This window comes from Trichomycterus rosablanca, chromosome 15 (genome assembly GCF_030014385.1).
Source record: "Trichomycterus rosablanca isolate fTriRos1 chromosome 15, fTriRos1.hap1, whole genome shotgun sequence".
Lineage (NCBI taxonomy): Eukaryota > Metazoa > Chordata > Actinopteri > Siluriformes > Trichomycteridae > Trichomycterus > Trichomycterus rosablanca.
In genome coordinates this window covers 18,795,457-18,817,062 of record NC_086002.1, presented here as the reverse complement: position 1 = coordinate 18,817,062, position 21,606 = coordinate 18,795,457, and the positions used below count along the sequence as shown (strand labels likewise).

The following is a 21,606-nucleotide window of genomic DNA, read 5'->3' as shown; positions in this document are numbered from 1 at the left end:
ATACACGTACATTAATATTACATTAATTGATACATTTCATGTAATAATACAATATTTACATTTTCTTTTAGAATTAATTAAACTCAATCACTGTTTATCTAAAGTCCATTAAAAAGGTCCCATGGAATTGTCATGCGTTTAGATTTCATTTTACATTTTTTCATGCATTTTAATTTGGCCATACATTGTTTAACTACATCTTCACAATCAATATACACATTTTCAGTTGTCATTTTACATCGAGTTTTCCATATTTGATTCACCACTACAGCAATCACAATCCAATACAAAAGTCTTTTCCCACATAGTTTATCAAGGTTAAAGCCACCATAAATGACGTTTTTCCTAGACAGTTCTATATCTAATCCCAAGTCCTTAATACAATTCCAAATTTCTCTGGAGCGTTGACAGTCTACTAGTAAATGCCCAACTGTTTCGTTTTCGTTGCAATTTGGCATTGGACATAAGTTAGTTTTAACAAAACAACTCCCCTTTACTACTGCTCTCACCGGTAATCTACCTAAGGCTGACAACCACATTGTATCTTTCATTTTTCTAGATATTATTTTATTTTGTAATAAATCGATAAGATTTTCATTTTCCTCTTTTGTGCAGTCTTTAAACTGTATCATACCATTATAAATGTAATTCGCAATTTCTTTATGAATTATTTAATTGGACTGCGTGACCCAATTTATTTCCAAAAGTCTATATTTTTCGACAAAGTCGCCATATAAGAGTTTATAGTAGGGAACATCTTTCCTTTTCTTCCCTCTTAGTTTGGCCCATTCATCAGTATTCCCTAACCAAGCTGCTTTTCGAGCTAAGCTTAAACTAATATGTTTGCAATAATTAATGGTTCGGGCATGATGCTGCTGTTTCCTCTAGAACAAACTGCAAGTGAATGTAGACGCGCTACACGCCCGCTTTATAAACCCTGCATGCAGAGTAAGCCAAGTTGGAACACGTAACTCTGATTGGTCCAAGCTCCTGGGTTTCTATTGGACAGACAACATACCGTTCCACGCCCCCTTCTGCCCCATTCACTAGAATCTGTTCTTTGTTGTCTGTTCCCGCTTAATCTGAGGTCGATACATGTTTTAAAACCGAATATAAAAGAATCAATAGCAATATTTTATAACATTTTATATATAAATATATAGTTAGTATAATTATTTAGATAGATAATTTTTTGTTTGTTTTTTAAGCGAAGCATTCGGGCACAATGTTTTACTGTATTTTACACAGAGATCGTGTTAATGATTGTAGTGAAATCTACAGTATGGCTGTACATTGGTAGTATGCAAACACGTATGAAGGCTAAACGAGAGATCTGATAGTAAACGTAATACTAAAACTACTAATTATAATTCCAAGCTTTTAGGGCTACATAAGTGATTTGATTAAAAAAAAATGCATCAGTGGATGTGCTGTTTTCTTATAATGATGCTTTCAAGCTTTTGTGGCTAAACGAGTGACTTGCAAATCTACGCATCAGTGAACGTACTACTACTAATAATAATAATAATAATAAAAATAAAGCAGGAGAACTTTCTCTTTTGTAGAAAATATGGGTGGCTCTTAAAAGAGCCGTTGTGTTAGCGTGGAGGTCTGAACGTTTAACCCCCGAATCCGTACAGGGTGCGTCCCTGGCGTTTCAGAGCGTACACCACGTCCATTGCGGTGACGGTCTTTCTCTTAGCGTGCTCGGTGTAGGTGACGGCATCACGGATGACGTTCTCAAGGAAAACCTTGAGCACACCGCGGGTCTCCTCGTAGATCAAGCCGGAAATACGCTTCACACCGCCACGGCGAGCCAAACGGCGGATGGCGGGTTTAGTAATACCCTGGATGTTTTTTTTTTTTTATTTAATCACATAATTACAATAATAAACAGGGACAAATCTTCATCAACAAAAGATACATGAATCAACTTACATAATTTCATTTTTTTTCAAAAACTATATTTCTCCCAGACACATTTGTATGAATTTCTTTTTTCTAGAGTCCGTCTTCTCCTCATTTCTGTTAAAACTGATTTAAAAACAATCTCACTTGGAATAAAAACTTGATCTATTGTCATTTTACATCTTGTTTTCCATAATTTTACTTTTACAATATTAATAATTAACCATAATATTTCCTTTTCCATCTTTGAGAGAGTTTTATTAAACAATCCAAAAGCAATATATTTCATATTTATTTGTACATCAGCTCCTATTAGAATCATTTTTGTCCAGACCTCTCTAGATCTAGAACATTCTAATAAAAAATGTTCTAAAGTTTCGTCTTCGCAACAGTTTGGCATAGGGCATTTCTTAGTTTTAACATAGCAACTCCAACTGACAACTGCTCTAACTGGGAGTCTTCGAACAGAGATTAACCATACCACATCTCTAATAGTTTCTGGCATTTTACTATTTATATTTTTGACTACTTCTTCGCTTTCGTGGGGTTGTAGTTCTCTATAATCTATTAGATTTCCATATATTTTATCTATAATAAGTTTATAAATTTGTTTATTAGAGTAATTAACCCAATCAATATTTACAATTTTAAATTTTGTGATAAAATCTGAAAAAAAACAATTTATAGTACGGGATTTGATTTCTTATTTTCCCTTTTTTTTCCTTCCAATTTGAGGTTTTTCCAATCCATTTAGTTTGTCTGTGGAGTCCACATGCAATAATTTTACAAAATGCAATTTTTGTTTTAATTCCTAAATCTATTGCACCTAATCCACCAAATTCCTTACTTTTAAATAATAATTCTCGTTTAGTAACTTCTCTAGTTGTTCCCCAAATAAAGTTGCAACTAAGTTTATTAATTTTTTTAACCCATATATTATTAAGTGGAAAAATGCATGCTAAAAACAAGATTTTTGAAAGAACAAAAGTTTAAATTATTGCGATTTTGGTTTTATAGCTCAGAGAAATATTAGCAAACTTACCTACTTCATTTTTTATACACCTTTCCTTTTCAGTCCAATTATAGTCGACACATTTTTGATTATCAATGTAAACACCTAAGATTTTTATTTGTTGTCTTTCTGTAATATTAACTTGAAATTTTTGTTCTTCATTTCCTATCCAAACACATTCACACTTTTGTAGATTCAATTGCGCACCAGAAGCTTCTTCATAATTTTTAAAATGTTCATAAATTATATCCAATTCTTTTTTTGATTTAATAAACACAGTAATATCATCAGCATAGGCAGTTATAATAAGTTTTTCATCATTTAACTGTACTCCATTTAGCCTGTCATCATTTTTTATTTTTTGTATTAACGGACTTATTGCAAGTACATATAATGCTGCACTGAGTGGACATCCTTGTTTAACCCCTCTCAAAACTGGAAAAGGATCAGTCAAAATACCATTTACTTTAACTTGTACCATTGATTTGGCATACAAACACATAACCATATTAATAAAAAATTCAGAAAAACCATACATTCTTAAAACCTTAAAAAAATTTTACAATATAAAAGTTTTTTTCAGAACTACATACTAATTCTCTTAATGTATTAAGGTTATCCCACATTAATCTTCCCTTTACTGCACATGTCTGTTCTTGGACAATAATATTCTCTAAAACATTATTTAATCTGTTCATAATTATTTTAGCATACATTTTATAATCTACATTCATAATTGTAATATGCCTCCAATTATTTATATCTGACATATCACCTTTTTTATATAATAAAGTCAAAATGCCTTCATAAAATGTGTCACACATAAAACCTCTCTTAAATCCTTCATTAAATAATCTTTTCAAAAAGGGAGCTATTTCTGCTTTAAATGCTAAATAAAATTCAGAAGGTAAACCATCTTTTCCTGGTGATTTTTTAACATTAAGAGAATTTATAGCCGTTATAACATCTTCTTCTGTAATTGGATTATTTAACAACTCATCCATTTTGTCATATTTGTGACTGAGGAAGGATTTTAGTTTATCGTCGTCTATTTCTACTTCTTTATACATTTCTACACATAACTCATGTATTGTATCTCTTATTTGTTTATTTTCTGTAACTATTTTTCCATCTTTATTCATAATAGATTCAATAAATGATATTTTCTTTCTTTGTATAAAATTAGAGACGATTTGTGTTGCATTTAGAGTTTCTTCAGAATCAATACCAAGTTGCATTTGTAGATTTTTTAATGGGTCATCGTTAAAAGTTTTAAGCTCATTTTTAATTGTTTCTAATTCATTTTCTTCTTGTTCACATATACCACTTTTAAGTTTTAATTCGATGTATCTTTTCATCAGAGAATCATATTTTTTGTTCTTTTCTATATTTATTTGTTTACTTTTAACTTTGCATATTTTTTTCATTCTACTCTTAAATACCTCCCATAATTCATTCTCACCACTAGTTAAAACATCTAATGATTTGATTTTTATCATTTCATTGTTTATGTAAATTTTTTAAAATTTGTGTATTTAATTTCCAATAACTTATTACATCATTACATTTTAATTTTAAAACTCCAATTACCATTAAATGATCGGTCTCTAGCAAAAGTTTAGCATTATATGTTATTACGTCAAAATTTTTATTTATATATATATTCTATCAATTCTAGTTTTACACGTATTATCAAATCTTGTAAAATCTATTTTGTCTGGGTAAATAGTTCTAAAAATATCATACATTTCATGATTTTCCATTATCTCCTTTAATACAATACCTTCTTTATATATTTTATTTTCCTTAAGAGTTATCTTATCTTTTTTATCTGTAATAGTGTTAAAGTCGCCACATAGAATTATTGGTAATTTAATACATAGAAGAGGTTTCAATGAATTAAATAATTGAATCTTTTTAGCCCTGCTTTGAGCTGTATATACATTTATTATTCTCATTTTAATTCCATATAAAAAACAATCCAAATACATAAGTCTACCAGGAATTACTTCACGTAGTCTAACTACTTTAACATCAAACGTGTAAAATAAGATCCCTATACCATCAGCTTTACTCTCACCAATAGAAAAGAAAGATTTTCCACACACCCAAGATTGCTCTGTGACATTCATATCAGAAATACTAGACAAACGTGTTTCCTGAATGCTTAAAATATCTAGATTTTCTTTACTTAATTTATTTATTTTTTCTAATTTTTTAGCAGTTGATTGAATACCTCTAACATTTAATGTAGAGACTTTAATATTATTAACCGGCATTGTTCAAAAGGTTTTTTTTTTTTTTAAAGCGACCTTTTACTTTTCGCTTTTTTATTTACACTTTTTTTCTGACGATTCTGTACTTTTACGTCTTTTTTTTGGCTGTATAACTGTAGGGTGTTCCTGTGTCCCTGTATTTAATACATTTTCTAAAGAAGATAAAAAAGTTTCACCCTTATCTTTAGAGTCTTTTCCGGCGTCTTCTTCCGCCACTTCTTGTGTTCCGCTCCTTGCTTGAGTCGGATGTTTGTTGGGTTGTTTGGTGAGAGATGTCGGGTCTTCACTGCTTGTATCCGTGTCAGAAGATTCTGATGAATCGTCGGTGCTGGATTCACTCGAGTCTCCACTAGATGATTCACTGCTGTTGCTGGAACTTTCAACGCCATCATCATGTTTCGTTTCTTCTCCAAGCTTCTCTTCATTTGTTTCTTTTTCCTTTGCAGTCACATTAGAGTCGTTTTCAATTACGTGCTTTACATTTACTTGTCCAGCTTTTGCTTTGTTACTATAAGATTTTGGACATCCAAAGTAAGTATGGCCTTGTCCACCACATAGATTACATGTCTCACTGTTAGTACATTGTTTTCCCTTATGTCCAAAGTCACCACACTTCCAACACTTGAGTTTAGTGCAATCTTTAACTTGATGTTCATATGAATTACATATATAGCATTGTTGCGATTGTCCTTGGTGGGTTATTTTTCCATTGTAGGGTCCCATTGATATTGAATTTGGAATCTGTATTAAACTTCCATTCGGACTCGTTTTCATTTTTACTTTGTAACGCCGTACTCCATACCAAAATCCAAACTGATCAAGTGGTTTGAAAACAGGTTGAATAATTACACAATATCTTGAGATGTACTGTTCAATATCTTCATCGGAAACTCTTCCTGTCCAAAATTTAACGTATATATTTTTGATGTTTACTGGAGTTGCACAATCCAGCTCCCAATCCTTCCAGAACCCTTGGCTTCCTCCATTGTTGAAGACTTGCACAAAGTGTTGTAATGCACGCTCTTGATAAAAAATCAGTTCATAATCTTTTTTGTTAGGAAGTGAAATGAATGAGTATATGTCAGCTACGTTTAGCCATTGACTTCGCATTAAGTGAGCACCGATAGTTGATCTGTTTGGAGCTTCATCTTGGCCTACATACCGGATTCTGGCCCAAAATTTCCCCGTTTGAGAGGTAGAAGGTCCAGCTGGTACCATAGTGGCCTTTATCCAGGGATTTCTCCCAGTTTTGACGAAGAAAAGTGTTAAAGAAACAGCATAATGCCGCCCTTCCCTCTTCCAGACATGGTTACTGCTCTCGTCGAGATGAAGCGAGTCAAGTTTCATGTCTATAGTGTCGTCCCATGAAAAGATATAATGAAATATTTGCAGAAATGTGAGGGGTGTACTCACTTTTGTGATACACTGTATATATAGATATATATATATATATACTACTAAGAAACAAAAGTGCTGTAAGAACCGGTGACAAACATAGACAATACACAACACAGAATTGCAGGACTGCAGTCTGAGTCCAACACTGTTTAATATCTACATAAATGAATTAGTGTGCAGCCCCCGGACTCACTCTGCAGAACGGGGAAGTAAAATTTCTACTCTATGCAGCTGCACCTTGACCTGTTGGAGCAGTACAGCCAGAACTGGGCCCTAGCAGTAAATCTAAAGAAAACAAAAATGATGGTGTTCCAAAAACAAATCTAGATGTCAGGAATACATGGCACCAGTTTACCATGGAGCACACAATTACATTTACATTTTCAGCATTTAGCAGACGCCTTTATCCAAAGCGACTTACAGTACAGTTACAGTGTACAATCTGAGCAATTGAGGGTTAAGGGCCTTGCTCAAGGGCCCAACAGCAGCAACCTGGCAGTGGTGGGGCTTGAACCAGCAACCTTCTGATTACTAGTCCAGTACCCTAACCACTAGGCTACGGCTGTACTCATTACTGCATCAGGGAGTTTCAGCATGGCAGTGAATGCACTAAAGTATTGTACGTACGCAATCAGTAGGAGATTTTACATTGACATCCCCACCTTAATTTGGAGTAAATTATTTGATAGTATGATACAGCCCATTGCACTGTACAGGAGTGAAGTATGGGGTCCACTGAAATTTCACAGTTCTATTAAATGGGACAAAAATCCAACAGAAACCCTGCATGCTGATTTCTGTAGAATGATTTTAGAAGTCCTGAGGAAAACACCGACCATTTGGCAATATTGTTTCCTACTGTCAAGCCTATAGAGCTACTTGAATCTGAATCTACATACTACACAAACAACAGCAGTCAAAAACTGAGCATCATGTTAGGAGAGGAGAAGGAGAGAAGCACTGTAGCAGCACAGTATGTATCTGCCTGCAACAGTCTGAGAGACACGGACTGATACACCCGAACAGAGGAACAGTCGGAATTAACCCACAAAGAGAAAGTGTTCCATATATACAGTGTATCACAAAAGTGAGTACACCCCTCACATTTCTGCAAATATTTCATTATATCTTTTCATGGGACAACACTATAGACATGAAACTTGGATATAACTTAGAGTAGTCAGTGTACAGCTTGTATAGCAGTGTAGATTTACTGTCTTCTGAAAATAACTCAACACACAGCCATTAATGTCTAAATAGCTGGCAACATAAGTGAGTACACCCCACAGTGAACATGTCCAAATTGTGCCCAAATGTGTCGTTGTCCCTCCCTGGTGTCATGTGTCAAGGTCCCAGGTGTAAATGGGGAGCAGGGCTGTTAAATTTGGTGTTTTGGGTACAATTCTCTCATACTGGCCACTGGATATTCAACATGGCACCTCATGACAAAGAACTCTCTGAGGATGTGAGAAATAGAATTGTTGCTCTCCACAAAGATGGCCTGGGCTATAAGAAGATTGCTAACACCCTGAAACTGAGCTACAGCATGGTGGCCAAGGTCATACAGCGGTTTTCCAGGACAGGTTCCACTCGGAACAGGCTTCGCCAGGGTCGACCAAAGAAGTTGAGTCCACGTGTTCGGCGTCATATCCAGAGGTTGGCTTTAAAAAATAGACACATGAGTGCTGCCAGCATTGCTGCAGAGGTTGAAGATGTGGGAGGTCAGCCTGTCAGTGCTCAGACCATACGCCGCACACTGCATCAACTCGGTCTGCATGGTCGTCATCCCAGAAGGAAGATGACGCACAAGAAAGCCAGCAAACAGTTTGCTGAAGACAAGCAGTCCAAGAACATGGATTACTGGAATGCCCTGTGGTCTGACGAGACCAAGATAAACTTGTTTGGCTCAGATGGTGTCCAACATGTGTGGCGGCGCCCTGGTGAGAAGTACCAAGACAACTGTATCTTGCCTACAGTCAAGCATGGTGGTGGTAGCATCATGGTCTTGGGCTGCATGAGTGTTGCTGGCACTGGGGAGCTGCGGTTCATTGAGGGAAACATGAATTCCAACATGTACTGTGACATTCTGAAACAGAGCATGATCCCCTCCCTTCGAAAACTGGGCCTCATGGCAGTTTTCCAACAGGATAACGACCCCAAACACAACCTCCAAGATGACAACTGCCTTGCTGAGGAAGCTGAAGGTAAAGGTGATGGACTAAACCCAATTGAGCACCTGTGGCGCATCCTCAAGTGGAAGGTGGAGGAGTTCAAGGTGTCTAACATCCACCAGCTCCGTGATGTCATCATGGAGGAGTGGAAGAGGATTCCAGTAGCAACCTGTGCAGCTCTGGTGAATTCCATGCCCAGGAGGGTTAAGGCAGTGCTGGATAATAATGGTGGTCACACAAAATATTGACACTTTGGGCACAATTTGGACATGTTCACTGTGGGGTGTACTCACTTATGTTGCCAGCCATTTAGACATTAATGGCTGTGTGTTGAGTTATTTTCAGAAGACAGTAAATCTACACGGCTATACAAGCTGTACACTGACTACTCTAAGTTATATCCAAGTTTCATGTCTATAGTGTTGTCCCATGAAAAGATATAATAAAATATTTGCAGAAATGTGAGGGGTGTACTCACTTTTGTGATACACTGTACATGTCTTTTATTTTATTACTTTTTATTGTTTTAATTTATATTTCCTCTTTCCCCCCCCTTGTATATACATTCATATTCTGTCTTTTCAATGCTTTGGCAATACTGTAAGTACTACAACAGTCACGCTAATAAAGCTTTTTATTGTTGTATGGTTATTTATAATTAACTGAAACACCTGGTTTTAGACCACAATAATTTATTAGTATGGTGTAGGGCCTCCTTTTGCGGCCAATACAGCGTCAATTCGTCTTGGAAATGACATATACAAGTCCTGCACAGTGGTCAGAGGGATTTTAAGCCATTCTTCTTGCAGGATAGTGGCCAGGTCACTACGTGATGCTGGTGGAGGAAAACGTTTTCTGACTCGCTTCTCCAAAACACCCCAAAGTGGCTCAATAATATTTAGATCTGGTGACTGTGGACTCATCAGAGAACAATACATGTTTCACATTGTCCACAGCCCAAGATTTGCGCTCCTTGCACCATTGAAACCGATGTTTGGCATTGGCACGAGTGACCAAAGGTTTGGCTATAGCAGCCCGGCCGTGTATATTGACCCTGTGGAGCTCCCGACGGACAGTTCTGGTGGAAACAGGAGAGTTGAGGTGCACATTTAATTCTGCCGTGATTTGGGCAGCCGTGGTTTTATGTTTTTTGGATACAATCCGGGTTAGCACCCGAACATCCCTTTCAGACAGCTTCCTCTTGCATCCACAGTTAATCCTGTTGGATGTGGTTTGTCCTTCTTGGTGGTATGCTGACATTACCCTGGATACCGTGGCTCTTGATACATCACAAAGACTTGCTGTCTTGGTCACAGATGCGCCAGCAAGACGTGCACCAACAATTTGTCCTCTTTTGAACTCTGGTATGTCACCCATAATGTTGTGTGCATTGCAATATTTTGAGCAAAACTGTGCTCTTACCCTGCTAATTGAACCTTCACACTCTGCTCTTACTGGTGCAATGTGCAATTAATGAAGATTGGCCACCAGACTGGTCCCATTTAGCCATGAAACCTCCCACACTAAAATGACAGGTGTTTCAGTTATTTTGTCCAACCCCTGTATATATATATATATATATATATACACACACACTTGCATACACTCACTCACACCCACATGCACACAGAATACACACTCTTGTACACATGCACAGATACTCGCTCACACACGCACTTGCACATGCACAACCCACGACCACACACACGATCAACACAGTTGTTCGCTGGACAACTTAAATACATATAACTACTGTGTTGTACTACTGTGACTGTATTACTTGCATCTTTGCACAATATTGCAATTTGCACAAGTTTGTGCATTTTTGCATCTTACTCCTGTTATAGCTCTGCTGCTACAACAAATCCTATACTGCTAACTGCATATAAGAAATGTCATCTTCCTGACCTACCACTTACTTACTTAGTACCATGTAGTGACCAATACTTGTGTCTAGTCTCGTCTCCCTTAATGACTTTTTAGTACAACCTCTGGCAAACAAAATGGATGAGCGGAGACTGTGCACCACAACACGTGGGTGAATGGCGGAGTGTAACATCATGATTCAGACGTGGTTGAACTGTAACAGCGCGGTGGAGCTGGATGTTCGAAGCATGTTCAGAGCGGACAGAGTGGCAGTAAACTCCGGTAGGAATCGAGGAGGAGGTCTGTGCATTCATGTAAATAAATCAAGGTTTACAGACTCAACTGTAACTAAAAGTCATTGATCTGCCAATCTAGAGGATCTGATGATTAGGTCTGATCACCTTTCTTTGTTCAAGGTGTGTGTGTGTGTGTGTGTGTGTGCCGCTCAGCAAACGTGTGAAAACAAAGAGAGTTAAAGTGTGGCCACTCTGCCGCCTTCATAACACTGATTGGAGCATTTGAAAAAGTTAAAAAGTGTTTCTTCAGCAGCTGTTTCTAATCATTCATTATTTATTCTTTGACTAAAAATAAGTGGTGTAAATGTATTTGATACACATGTTGTGCAAGGTTACAGTAATTATCACTAACAGCACAAGTAAAAGAAATAATAAACACTGTAAAATCAAAGAGGGACATTTTTTAATAAATTAGGTGTGTGTGTGTGTGTGTGGGGAGGGGGGAGGGGTAAAATCATTTGAGTAAAATATAGAAAAATAAACAAATGGTGAAATTTAAATGTACACCATCACCTGCAGCGCTGCAGCACTGATACCTTCTGCCTTTGTGACATCATTGTGATGACACTGAGTGTTCTATGAGAGCTCAGTTTAGTTGAACCTTCAGTGTTTGTACATCATTTCTCACGATGGCTGCTGAACAGGAGAGACGTGCTACCGTCCGTCCTTCTCTAATGCAACGCTTTTTGACCAGTCTACGTCTGTGCTGGCCGTTCGGTCGAGTTCGTCCTCAGACGTCTTTTCAGGACGTCTGTGGTGGCGAGATCGAACCGGAGGGCAGCGTGGACGCAGAGAACCAGATAGTTATGGAGGGATACTTGTTGAAGAGGGCCAGTAATGTATTTAAAACATGGAACAGGTGTGTAGAGAGCTAGAACACATGATGAGCAATCATTTAGGTAGAAATGAATGGCTAATTAAACACCTCTAACCATCATAGCAATCGTTTCCTAAACATTGTACATGTTACTGACTTAGACTGATCAACGGCATGTTAAATCAGAATACACGACGATTCAACTCTGAATGATTTAACGTGAAGCTCATTTATATCATTGTATTAGTTACAGGTGAAACCCTGCAGAACCATTTCAGTACTATGCACTTGTTTTCTTTCTGTGATTTCTTTTTGTTTCTGTTTCTTTCCTTTAGGCGCTGGTTCCTGATTCAGGACAACCACCTTATGTACAAGAAGAAATCCAGGGTTAGTCACGTGTCCTTTGTCTAAAGTAAAATCAGTAGCAATGGTGGCCTTCATCAAAATCAACATGAAAAGGAGAAACTGCTCCTGAACAGTCAGTTTTAAGCACTCGTTTGCTAAAGTTTGAGTTGTTTTGCTTGTGCTTTGATTTAAAACTGGAATATTAGAGGTAACGAAATGTTTAAGAAACCTTTTGTGCCCCAGCAGAATAGCATGGTGGTCATAGCGGATTTACGCCAGTGCACGGCCAAACACTACCAGACGACTCCATCACTTCCCGATCAGATGAGGTGGTGGATTTGAGCCCAAAACAGGAAGGATCCAGTAGCTCCTCTAAATCACGTGGATCACAACACACACAGAGAGACTCGCTACGTCCACGATCCGCTTCTGGAACTTCAGGTGGGTTTGAAAGATTCACTCTGTGACTGTTTGAAAGTCGATATAAAACGCTGATTCTAACACAAAACACGTCTTTTAAGTCGAGAGCGCTGAAGCTACAGTTGGAGGGACCTCACACATTGAAGAGAGCCCGGAGGAACTGAGCACCATCACTTCCTCCAGTGACTCCATCCACACAGGTCAGCCAGAGCTTTACTGAACCATTCAATGATATCGTGAACTGGTAGGATTTAATGATAAAACATTTGTAACGTATGACTCTGTAAAGCTCTAGACACGTGTTGTACATCTGATGTGTTAGAGATCATTGACTAACAGCGATTAAATAACATTTGTGTGAACAACAGCTGGTGATGAGAGCACGACTACAGGAAAGCACTCGGTCCAGAGAGGCAGCGCTCCTTCTGAAGGTCTGTCCAGCCTCACAACTTTCATAGAACAAATATTTTCTAGAGCTTAAATCATACTGCTCACGAGTTTTACTGAGAACACTGGAGTTTCTATCAGATTAACAACACGCCCTGCTTTACAGAGTGCTTCGATAGCCGGTACAGAGTGGGAAAGCTTCTGGGGAAAGGAGGCTGCGGTTCTGTGTTTGCAGGACTTCGTGAGGCCGATGGAAAACAGGTGAGATATTTACTCAGCTCTGCTCAGAGTGACACGAGAATTGTCGATCATTACAATGACTACACGTCATCAAACTTGCAGTTAAAAAGCGAACGGCCCTTTTGGTTATTGTTGGCCGAGCTGTAAAGTACGTTCCCGTAATATTCGTTCCTGATTTGAATCGTTTTGTTTTGCATGTTTTAATAGGTTGCTATTAAGGTTGTGCTGAAGAGTGGCTGTGACAGATTCATCACCATTGTAAGTAACATTTGTTTCACTTGTGAAATATTGCAAAGATGCATCAACCATATAAAAAAACCTTATCTTATAAACGACATGATGCATTAAAATGCAAAATAGCATCTAATGTAACCATCACTCTGTCTATTCCAACCCCATGCTAACCATGGGTCTGCTCAAATATTAGCTTGGTGAGAAGAACGCTCTCCCTGTAGAGGTGGCGTTGATGCTGATGGTGTCCGAGCCACCTCGCTGTAAATACGTCCTGGAGCTCCTGGAATGGTTCGACATGCCCGAGTGCTACATCTTGATCCTGGAGCGACCCACCCGCTGCATGGACCTCTACGAATACCGAAGGAACGGCTCACTTCCCGAATGTCTGGCTCAGATGATCATGTGGCAGGTGGTTCTCGCCGCCTGTCACTGCCGTAATCGCGGGGTTCTCCATCGGGATATCAAGGAGCAGAACCTTCTGGTCAGTTTCCACACCTTAGAGATCAAGCTCATAGACTTTGGCTGTGGGGACTTGCTGAAGTCGACCCCCTAAAGACGTTTTGCAGGTATTTGTACCTCGGCGTTCAGTAGCTATGACACACAGATGACAGCGATGGCATAGGAAAGCCGTGTGTGTGAGACCCGTTTCTCTCACGTTTATTCAGGCACCATGCTATACGCCCCACCTGAATGGATCGAGGAAGGTAAGTATCACGATTGCGCTGCAACGGTGTGGAGCCTGGGTGTCCTTTTGTTTGTTCTAGTGTGTGGAGAGCTGCCATTCTGGAATGAGAGGGAGATCGCTGCTGGACACCTGATCTTCAAAGCTGGTGTGTCTAAGGGTAAGAAAATGCAGAAACATAAGAAACACGTCTCTTTTCATTTTTTTTAAATGATGTTAAATAGTTTCTATTACAATGTTGTAACGACCCCATCACTGCACGCACAGCCTGCCGTCATCTGATCAGACGCTGCCTGGCGAAGGATCCGAATAAGAGACCCAGCCTCGAGATGATCCTGGAGCACCCTGGTTTCCAGAGATCCTTAGGAACTAAGTCCAGGTCAGTCAGAACACATAAGGATAGACCTAAATGGATATAGCTAAGAGTCTGTGTTAGCATATAGGCCAGATCACATGTTGCAATGAATCATCGTTACATTTTGCTAATAACATTAAAGACACCAGTTTAGTAATTGGTGTGTAAAGAACTTTTAACCAAATAAAATCATGGGGGGGGCGCTAGAGAGCAGCACATGGAGTAGACGTGTTTTGTTGGAGCTCCTCCGCACTAGAGTTTTAAACTAAAATTTTCATCATCTCTTACTTTAATTTTTAATATATGTTCAGCTTAATGTAAATCTAATTATCTTTGACCACGTTTGCTTCAACGAGAACCTGAAATGCCACCTAAAACCTCGAAACAACCGAAGGACTCTCAACACTTAGCCTTAGCTTCGGATAACTCCGCTAGCGACGGGGCTAACCAAGAAACGAGTGATGAGGAGATACCGCTAATGTGGGAGAAGATCTCCAACAGAATACTGCAAACAATCAATGAAAGGTTTGACAAATTTGAACAGTCATTTCAACAGTTGCAAACAACATTACAGTCAGTAACTGAAAGGATGGAGGCAGCAGAGGGACAGATTACTGATCATGAGGCTCGTATCGGATCAGTAGAGGCAGCTTTAGCCGATATACAGAAAGTGAATAAAGCTCTCAAGTGGAAGGTGGACGATTTAGAGGGCCGGTCGCGTCGTAATAACATTAAAATAGTCGGCATTCCGGAGGGAGAGGAGAAGGGCGCCGCTCAGTTCAAGGAGCCGCTGATTATTGATCGTGCTCATCGCATCCTTCAGCCCAAGCCTCCGGATGGAGCGAGACCCCGAGCAATCATCGCACGAATTCACTTTTATAATGTGAAAGAACTGATCCTTCGACTTCGAAACGGTCGCAATCTGGATTATAACGGACACAAAGTATTCATTTTTCCGGACTCCACGGCTGAAGTGATGGATCAAAGAAGGAAGTTCAGCGATGTTATGCGTGCACTGAGGGAGCTACAGGTGACCCACACTCTCCGATTACCTGCTAAACTTTGTTTTCGGCACGGTGGTCAACTGAGGAGCTTCACTTCTCCTGCTGAAGCTGCAAAATTCATAGACACTGAACTGAGGACAGCCTGAATTTGTGGTCATTACAAGGTTTCTCTTATTTTCATTCACACCTATAAGTAATAACTGTTTGTACATAATGGACATATAATAATTTCAATTTGCTCTTCAGATTGAGACGATGACACTTTAACAGATATGTTTGTTTCTCTGGTTGCGGGGAAGTCATCCGACTGGTGTAGGGTAGCTTTAGTTAGGCGGTGGTTTTTTTTTTTTGTGGTTTTTTTTCATTTCACCTGCTACTGTGTGCTTAGTGTTCCTGTCTACAAGGGTTAAATCAGTGCAGTGCTTCTTTAAAGGAAGCTAACTGGGGTGGTTTAGGGGTGTAATGGGGGTTAATTACTTTTTAAGGTTTTTTTTTTTTTGTATGCTGTCGCGGAATATCTTTTCTCCAGGTTAGACTCCTTTAACTAATAATGATGGGGGTGGTATCACATTTGTTTCTTGGAACGTAAGAGGACTTCGTCATCCTGTTAAAAGAGGCAGAGTATTTTCGCATTTGAAATCGCTAAAGGCTGATATAATTTTTCTCCAGGAGACCCATATAAATCCAATTCATCAGCGTACATTAAGAGTTGGCTGGGTGTCTCAAGTTTTTCAGGCACCCTTTACGTCCAAAGCTAGAGGTGTCGCTATACTTTTTCGTAAAAATATTCCATTTCATTCTGATTCTGTTATTTCTGACCTACAGGGAAGGTACATTATTGTTTCAGGACATATAAACTCTTTTCCTTTGACCTTGATCAATGTATATGGTCCCAATTTTGATGACCCCAATTTTTTTCATAAAGTGTTTGACGCAATTCCGGACCACAATTCCACAAACATCATAATGGGTGGGGATTTTAATTGTTATCTAGATCCTTTTATGGACAGACTCTCTCAAAAACCTCCACCTTCAATAGCTTCAGTCAATGTGTTACACAATCTGTTAAAATTTAGAAATTTACTAGACATTTGGAGATTACTACATCCCACACATAAGGATTATTCTTTTTACTCACCTGTTCATAAATCATACACCAGGATAGATTACTTTTTTATAAGCTCTGGTCTTATATCCAATACTGTCAATGCCAAATATAACAACATTCTAATTTCTGATCACTGCCCAGTTACTCTTCAAATTCAATTTACTCTTCCTAAGCAAAATTATAAGTGGTGTTTTAATCCTTGTTTTCTTAAAGATTCATCATTCATGGAATTTATCACTTTATAGCTTAATAAATTCATTGAAACTAATGACAATGGAGAAGTATCGGATTTCACTTTGTGGGAATCCCTGAAGGCTGTTATGAGAGGTCATATTATATCCTTTGAGTCTCGAAAAAAGAAAATTTATAATAGTCGTCTTTTGGAAATTGAAAAAGAACTCCCAATCCTCGAGCAAGTTTATAGAACTTCCCTTGCACAATCAGACTACAATCAAATTCTTAAACTTAAGTATGAGTACAATTCGATCTTGACCAAGCGGGTAGAGAATCTTCTACTTAAATTAAAACACAAGTATTTCGAACTCGGAGATAAACCTGAAAGGCTGTTGGCCAGACAGTTAAAAGGTATACAAGCCAAACAAGCAATTCACAAGATTAAATCTAAAGCTGGTGATCTTATCACTGATCCAAAACAGATAAACAATCGGTTTAGGGAATTTTATTCAGAATTATATGCCACAAATATACGGGTAAGTGATACAGAATTTAGTACATTTTTTGACAGTTTGGACATCCCACAGCTACCAGAGGCCTGTAAAAATGATTTGGACTCCCCATTTTCTGAAACTGATATTTTAACAGCTATTCTAACTTTTCCAGCAGGTAAAGCCGCCGGTCCGGATGGATTTGGATGTGAATTCTATAAAACCTTTCGTTATAAACTTGCCCCAATTATGTTAAGAATGATAAACGATTCTATCAAAAACAAGAAATTCCCTAATTCTTTATATGAAGCGAACATTTCTCTATTACTGAAAAAGGGTAAGGACGAATCAGACCCTGCCTCCTATAGGCTGATTGCTCTTTTAAATTTTGATCAAAAAGTGTTGACGAAAGTGTTGTCTCTTAGATTGGGAAAGCATATTTCAAAGATAATTCACCCAGATCAGACAGGATTTATCCCAGGTAGATTTTCATTTGGCAATGTACGTCTGCTCTTTAATATTATTTATTCAGACAGAATAAAAGATGATACAGCCGGCATCATCTCCTTGGATGCACAAAAAGCGTTTGATCAGATAGAATGGCCATACATGTTTGAGGTACTCAAAAGATTTGAGTTTGGTGACTCTTTCATTGCATCGATTAGGATGCTTTATCTTTGCTCAACATCATCTGTTATATCCAATGCGGACCTTTCCAGCCCTTTTGAATTACATCGTGGTGTCCGACAAGGCGACCCATTGTCGCCACTTCTTTTTGATTTAGCACTTGAACCACTAGCAATAGGGATTAGAAATCATCCGCATATTCTCGGTATTAAAATTGGAAGCATCGAAAGTTTGGTGAATCTATATGCGGATGATCTACTGTTGTTCATTTCAGATCCGGCTGTTTCTGTACCTAATTTATTAAATTATATAGATTCTTTTGGCAAACTCTCAGGATACACAATAAATTGGAGTAAAAGTGAATTTATGTGCATTACTAAGAACCTCAGCCCCATCTTTCTGGGCACTTTACCGTTTAAAATAGTTGACCACTTTACATATCTTGGCATTAAAGTGCAGAAGGATCCTAAGTGTTTGTTTAAATTAAATTTCCTTCAGATGATCGACAAATTAAAAGCAAATATTGAGAGCTGGAGGTTACTTCCCTTATCAATGATTGGACATATTAATGCTATAAAAATGGTTATTTTACCAAGATTTTTGTATCTTTTTCAAAATATCCCTATCTATCTCCCAGTGGCCTTTTTTAAACAGCTAGACACAATTGTGTTATCTTTTGTATGGGCTTATAAAATACCACGTATTTCAAGAAGGCACCTACAAAAGCCTACTTCAGTAGGTGGTTTAGGACTACCTGTTTTTAAACATCATTATTGGGCAGCTAACGCTAGGGCACTCACTTACTGGCAGTGGGGGGGTTCCAGGAGAACTACTGCTTGAGACTTCTCCATTATGGTTAAAAATAGAAACCCTGTCTGTACCAAATTCTTCACTTCGCACCTTTTTGTTTTCAAAGACTAAACTTGAGACTGAAACGATTGGCAAGAATTTTGTAGCAAGAACCTCTCTAAAGATTTTGAATCAAATGAAAAGTTCTCTCTCTTTACCACTGCTTTCCACACACATTTCAATTGCTTATAATCACCATTTTGTCCCATCACAACTTGATAATACATTTTCTACATGGAGAGAGAATGATCTTAAGTGCATTAAGGACCTATATATAGACAGTTTTGCATCTTTTGCTCAACTTAAAGAAAAATGTTGTCTTTCCCAGTCTAATTTTTTCCGTTACCTATACAACTTAGACACTACGTTCAAAAAAATACGCCGTCCTTCCCAGAAATACCAGAAGAGCATACACTATATGAACTGTTTATTTCACATCCGGATTCTAGACATCTAGTCTCCCGTTTTGTCTCTGCTTTTACTTTGCCAGTAAGCACTGCATATCTGAAATATCCTTTTTACTAAACACTTAGGCTGACTTGTACTTATTTACTAACATTTTGTTCCATTCTTTTCCATTTAAAAAAAAAACAAAACTGTTGGTTCTAACAGGTTTTAGCAGATTTGTGTTCTTTGACTGTTGTTTTCCTAAACTTGAGAAATGAAATGTTCACTATAGAAGCACTTCTGTAAGTCGCTCTGGATAAGAGCATCTGCTAAATGCTGAAAATGTAAATGTAAATGAAAGAAAAATGGTCCACTGAGCTGGGAGAAACAATTTCTGAGGAAACTTGGGAAAAGCGCTTATCTGGAATCCATTGTTGTTCTATAAACTCTAGATATAGGCTTATTCAGTTTAAAATGCTCCATAGGTTCTATTTTTCCAAAACGAAATTGAATAAAATATATAGTTCAGTTTCCTCAGAATGTGATAGGTGCCACGTGTTTGAGGGGTCACTGTCCCATCTAATTTGGTTCTGCCCAGTGGTACAGGATTACTGGATTAATATCTTTAGGTGCTTTTCAAATGCCTTCAAAGTAGATATTGCCCCAGATCACAAGTTAGCTATTTTTGGGTATTCTGATAGAACCCTCCTCTTGCCCTCCACACAGCAGCAGGCTTTGATGGCTGGCATGGTTGCAGCCAAAAAGGTCATACTTTTGTCATGGAGGTCTCCGACTGCTCCATGTTTTAAGAGATGGTTGAATGAGATGCTGTTTATCATACAAATGGATAAATTACATTATAGTGAGCTGAGAGCACAAAAACGTTTCTGGAGCACTTGGGGATCCTTCCTTGATAATTTAAACTAAGCCTGAGACTGATGCCAGACCCAGTTGAATTCACTATCTAATTTAAAACCTGGTCCAGAGAACTTGTGTCCGACAGCAATACTTATTTATTTTCTGTATTTATTTATTTTTTCTTTAATGTACTTTGTACTGTTATGTATGTTGTTGATGCTATCTTTGTGATATATTTTGAAAAATTCAAAAAAAAAAAAAATAAATAAAATAAAAAAAAGAATCCATCTTCACGGTGACCGCTGGCAATTAGCGTCCGCTCGGTTCTCCACGGCGGGTTCATTTGCTTCCGCTGCAACGTTTCAAACCCGCTCAGGTTGTTCGATTTATGTGAAGCGATTAATCCCCGGCGCCTTCAGGAACAAAAGGGACGGGATTAAAATATCAGCGTAGAAATAACGAAACACAGTAGAAGGTTGTGGGTTCGAACAGGACGTTTATTTACCCCCCCCCCCGGGAGTTACCCCCCCCCCCCCCCCCCGCCGGCAGTCTGTCCGTCTCCGCTCTCGCACCGTGGCGACAGCTCCTTTCATCACCATGGGAACGCGGCTTATCTGCATATCAGAGGCGCACAAAGAGAGACGGAGAAAACGTCTCGGGGAACAATGTGTGGGTCCCGCCAGCTCTTCCTCGCTCCCATTCGCCCCCGAACGCCGGGGCGTGTCCGGGCGCTATCCGAGACACAATACAGTCGGAAGTATGCGGACACCCCCGCTTATTTCAGGGTTCTGTGGTCACAGGGCAAAATAGAGTAACACACAGAGGACTAATGCCAGTTCATCACTGGGCCTCGAACCCATCCCCCTGTAATCCCAGGCCATAACCAACAGCCAGCTGTGTCTGTGTGGGCGCTCGTATGGTTGGTAACACACCTCAGGATTCGAATGGTATCAAATAAATATTGTTTCCAATTCTTTGACCCTAGTTTAGTAGTTGAGCTGCTTGAGTGGTAATCAGAAGGTTGACGGTTCAAGCCCCCCACCGAGCTGCCACTGTAGGGCCCCTTCATAAGGCCCCTAACCCCTTCATTTCTTAGTGCAAATTGTGTTCAGTCAAAATCTGGCACTAAGTGCTGCAAATGTAAATGCAAATCCAGTGAACACATCTGGGAAGAATCGGAATGCAGACTGTGAGACAGGACTGCCAATGTAATGTTTCCTGATCGATTGAATGCGCACAAGTTCCTAAAGAGAGAGAAAAACAGACGAGTAAAGTCTGTTATGGTTGCAAACAGGAAGCTGTGTGCCAGGCCGGTCGTGCCACGCTAGTCTGCACCGCTGGGTGACCCTGGTTCCTCGGATCTCTGGAACGTTCCGTATCTGACCGTTCCTCCCGCTGTGTGTTCCAGTGCGCACGGTCCCGCCTCGTTTCTCCATCCCACCCAGCGACCAGGAGGTGATGCCCATGGGCAGCGTCAACCTCAACTGCGTGGCGGTGGGCGACCCCATGCCCTACGTGAAGTGGATGAGGGGAGACGTGGAGCTGACCAAGGAAGATCAGATGCCCGTGGGCCGGAACGTCCTGGAACTGACCAACATCAGCAAGTCGGACAACTACACGTGCGTGGCCATGTCGCTCCTGGGCATGATCGACGCAACCGCGTAGGTCGTTGTCAAAGGTAACGCCAAAGCCAAGCTGGCG

At 39.1% G+C, this 21,606-nt stretch overlaps 3 protein-coding genes across 11 annotated transcripts in view; 2 read left to right on the top strand and 1 right to left on the bottom strand.

The window, feature by feature from the left end:
• LOC134328239 (zinc finger CCHC domain-containing protein 3-like) overlaps positions 1 to 12,422 on the top strand; it is a 30,353-nt gene extending 17,931 nt beyond the window's left edge. For 4 of the 5 annotated variants that reach the window (XR_010014714.1, XR_010014712.1, XR_010014716.1 and 1 more), the window contains 3 exons: positions 10,749 to 10,913; positions 12,080 to 12,131; positions 12,336 to 12,422. The gene's annotated coding sequence lies outside the window, so the exon portion shown is untranslated. Of the gene's footprint in view, positions 1 to 10,748; positions 10,914 to 12,079; positions 12,132 to 12,332 lie in introns of all 5 variants that reach the window. The other variant, XR_010014713.1, reaches the window with a different exon arrangement.
• Positions 1,620 to 5,591, bottom strand: LOC134328342 (histone H4-like). The gene is made up of 2 exons (XM_063009449.1): positions 5,373 to 5,591; positions 1,620 to 1,844 (listed from the first exon to the last, which is right to left on the bottom strand). Exons 1-2 carry the CDS (start codon positions 5,589 to 5,591, stop codon positions 1,620 to 1,622), a joined length of 444 nt encoding a protein of 147 aa, XP_062865519.1.
• Positions 12,423 to 13,857: 1,435 nt separating the features above from the next.
• Positions 13,858 to 21,606, top strand: part of LOC134328243 (receptor-type tyrosine-protein phosphatase F-like) — a 41,206-nt gene continuing 33,457 nt past the window's right edge. For 4 of the 5 annotated variants that reach the window (XR_010014718.1, XR_010014719.1, XM_063009327.1 and 1 more), the window contains exons 1-3: positions 13,931 to 14,212; positions 14,320 to 14,431; positions 21,314 to 21,583. The gene's annotated coding sequence lies outside the window, so the exon portion shown is untranslated. Of the gene's footprint in view, positions 14,213 to 14,319; positions 14,432 to 21,313; positions 21,584 to 21,606 lie in introns of all 5 variants that reach the window. The other variant, XM_063009326.1, reaches the window with a different exon arrangement.

Coding starts and splice junctions, on each gene's coding strand:
- LOC134328342 (XM_063009449.1), bottom strand. CDS start 5,591: ATGATGATGGCGTTGAAAGTTCCAGCAACAGCAGTGAATCATCTAGTG. Junction 1,845..5,372: donor AAAAGACTCTAAAGATAAGG/GTGAAACTTTTT, acceptor AACATCCAGGGT/ATTACTAAACCCGCCATCCG.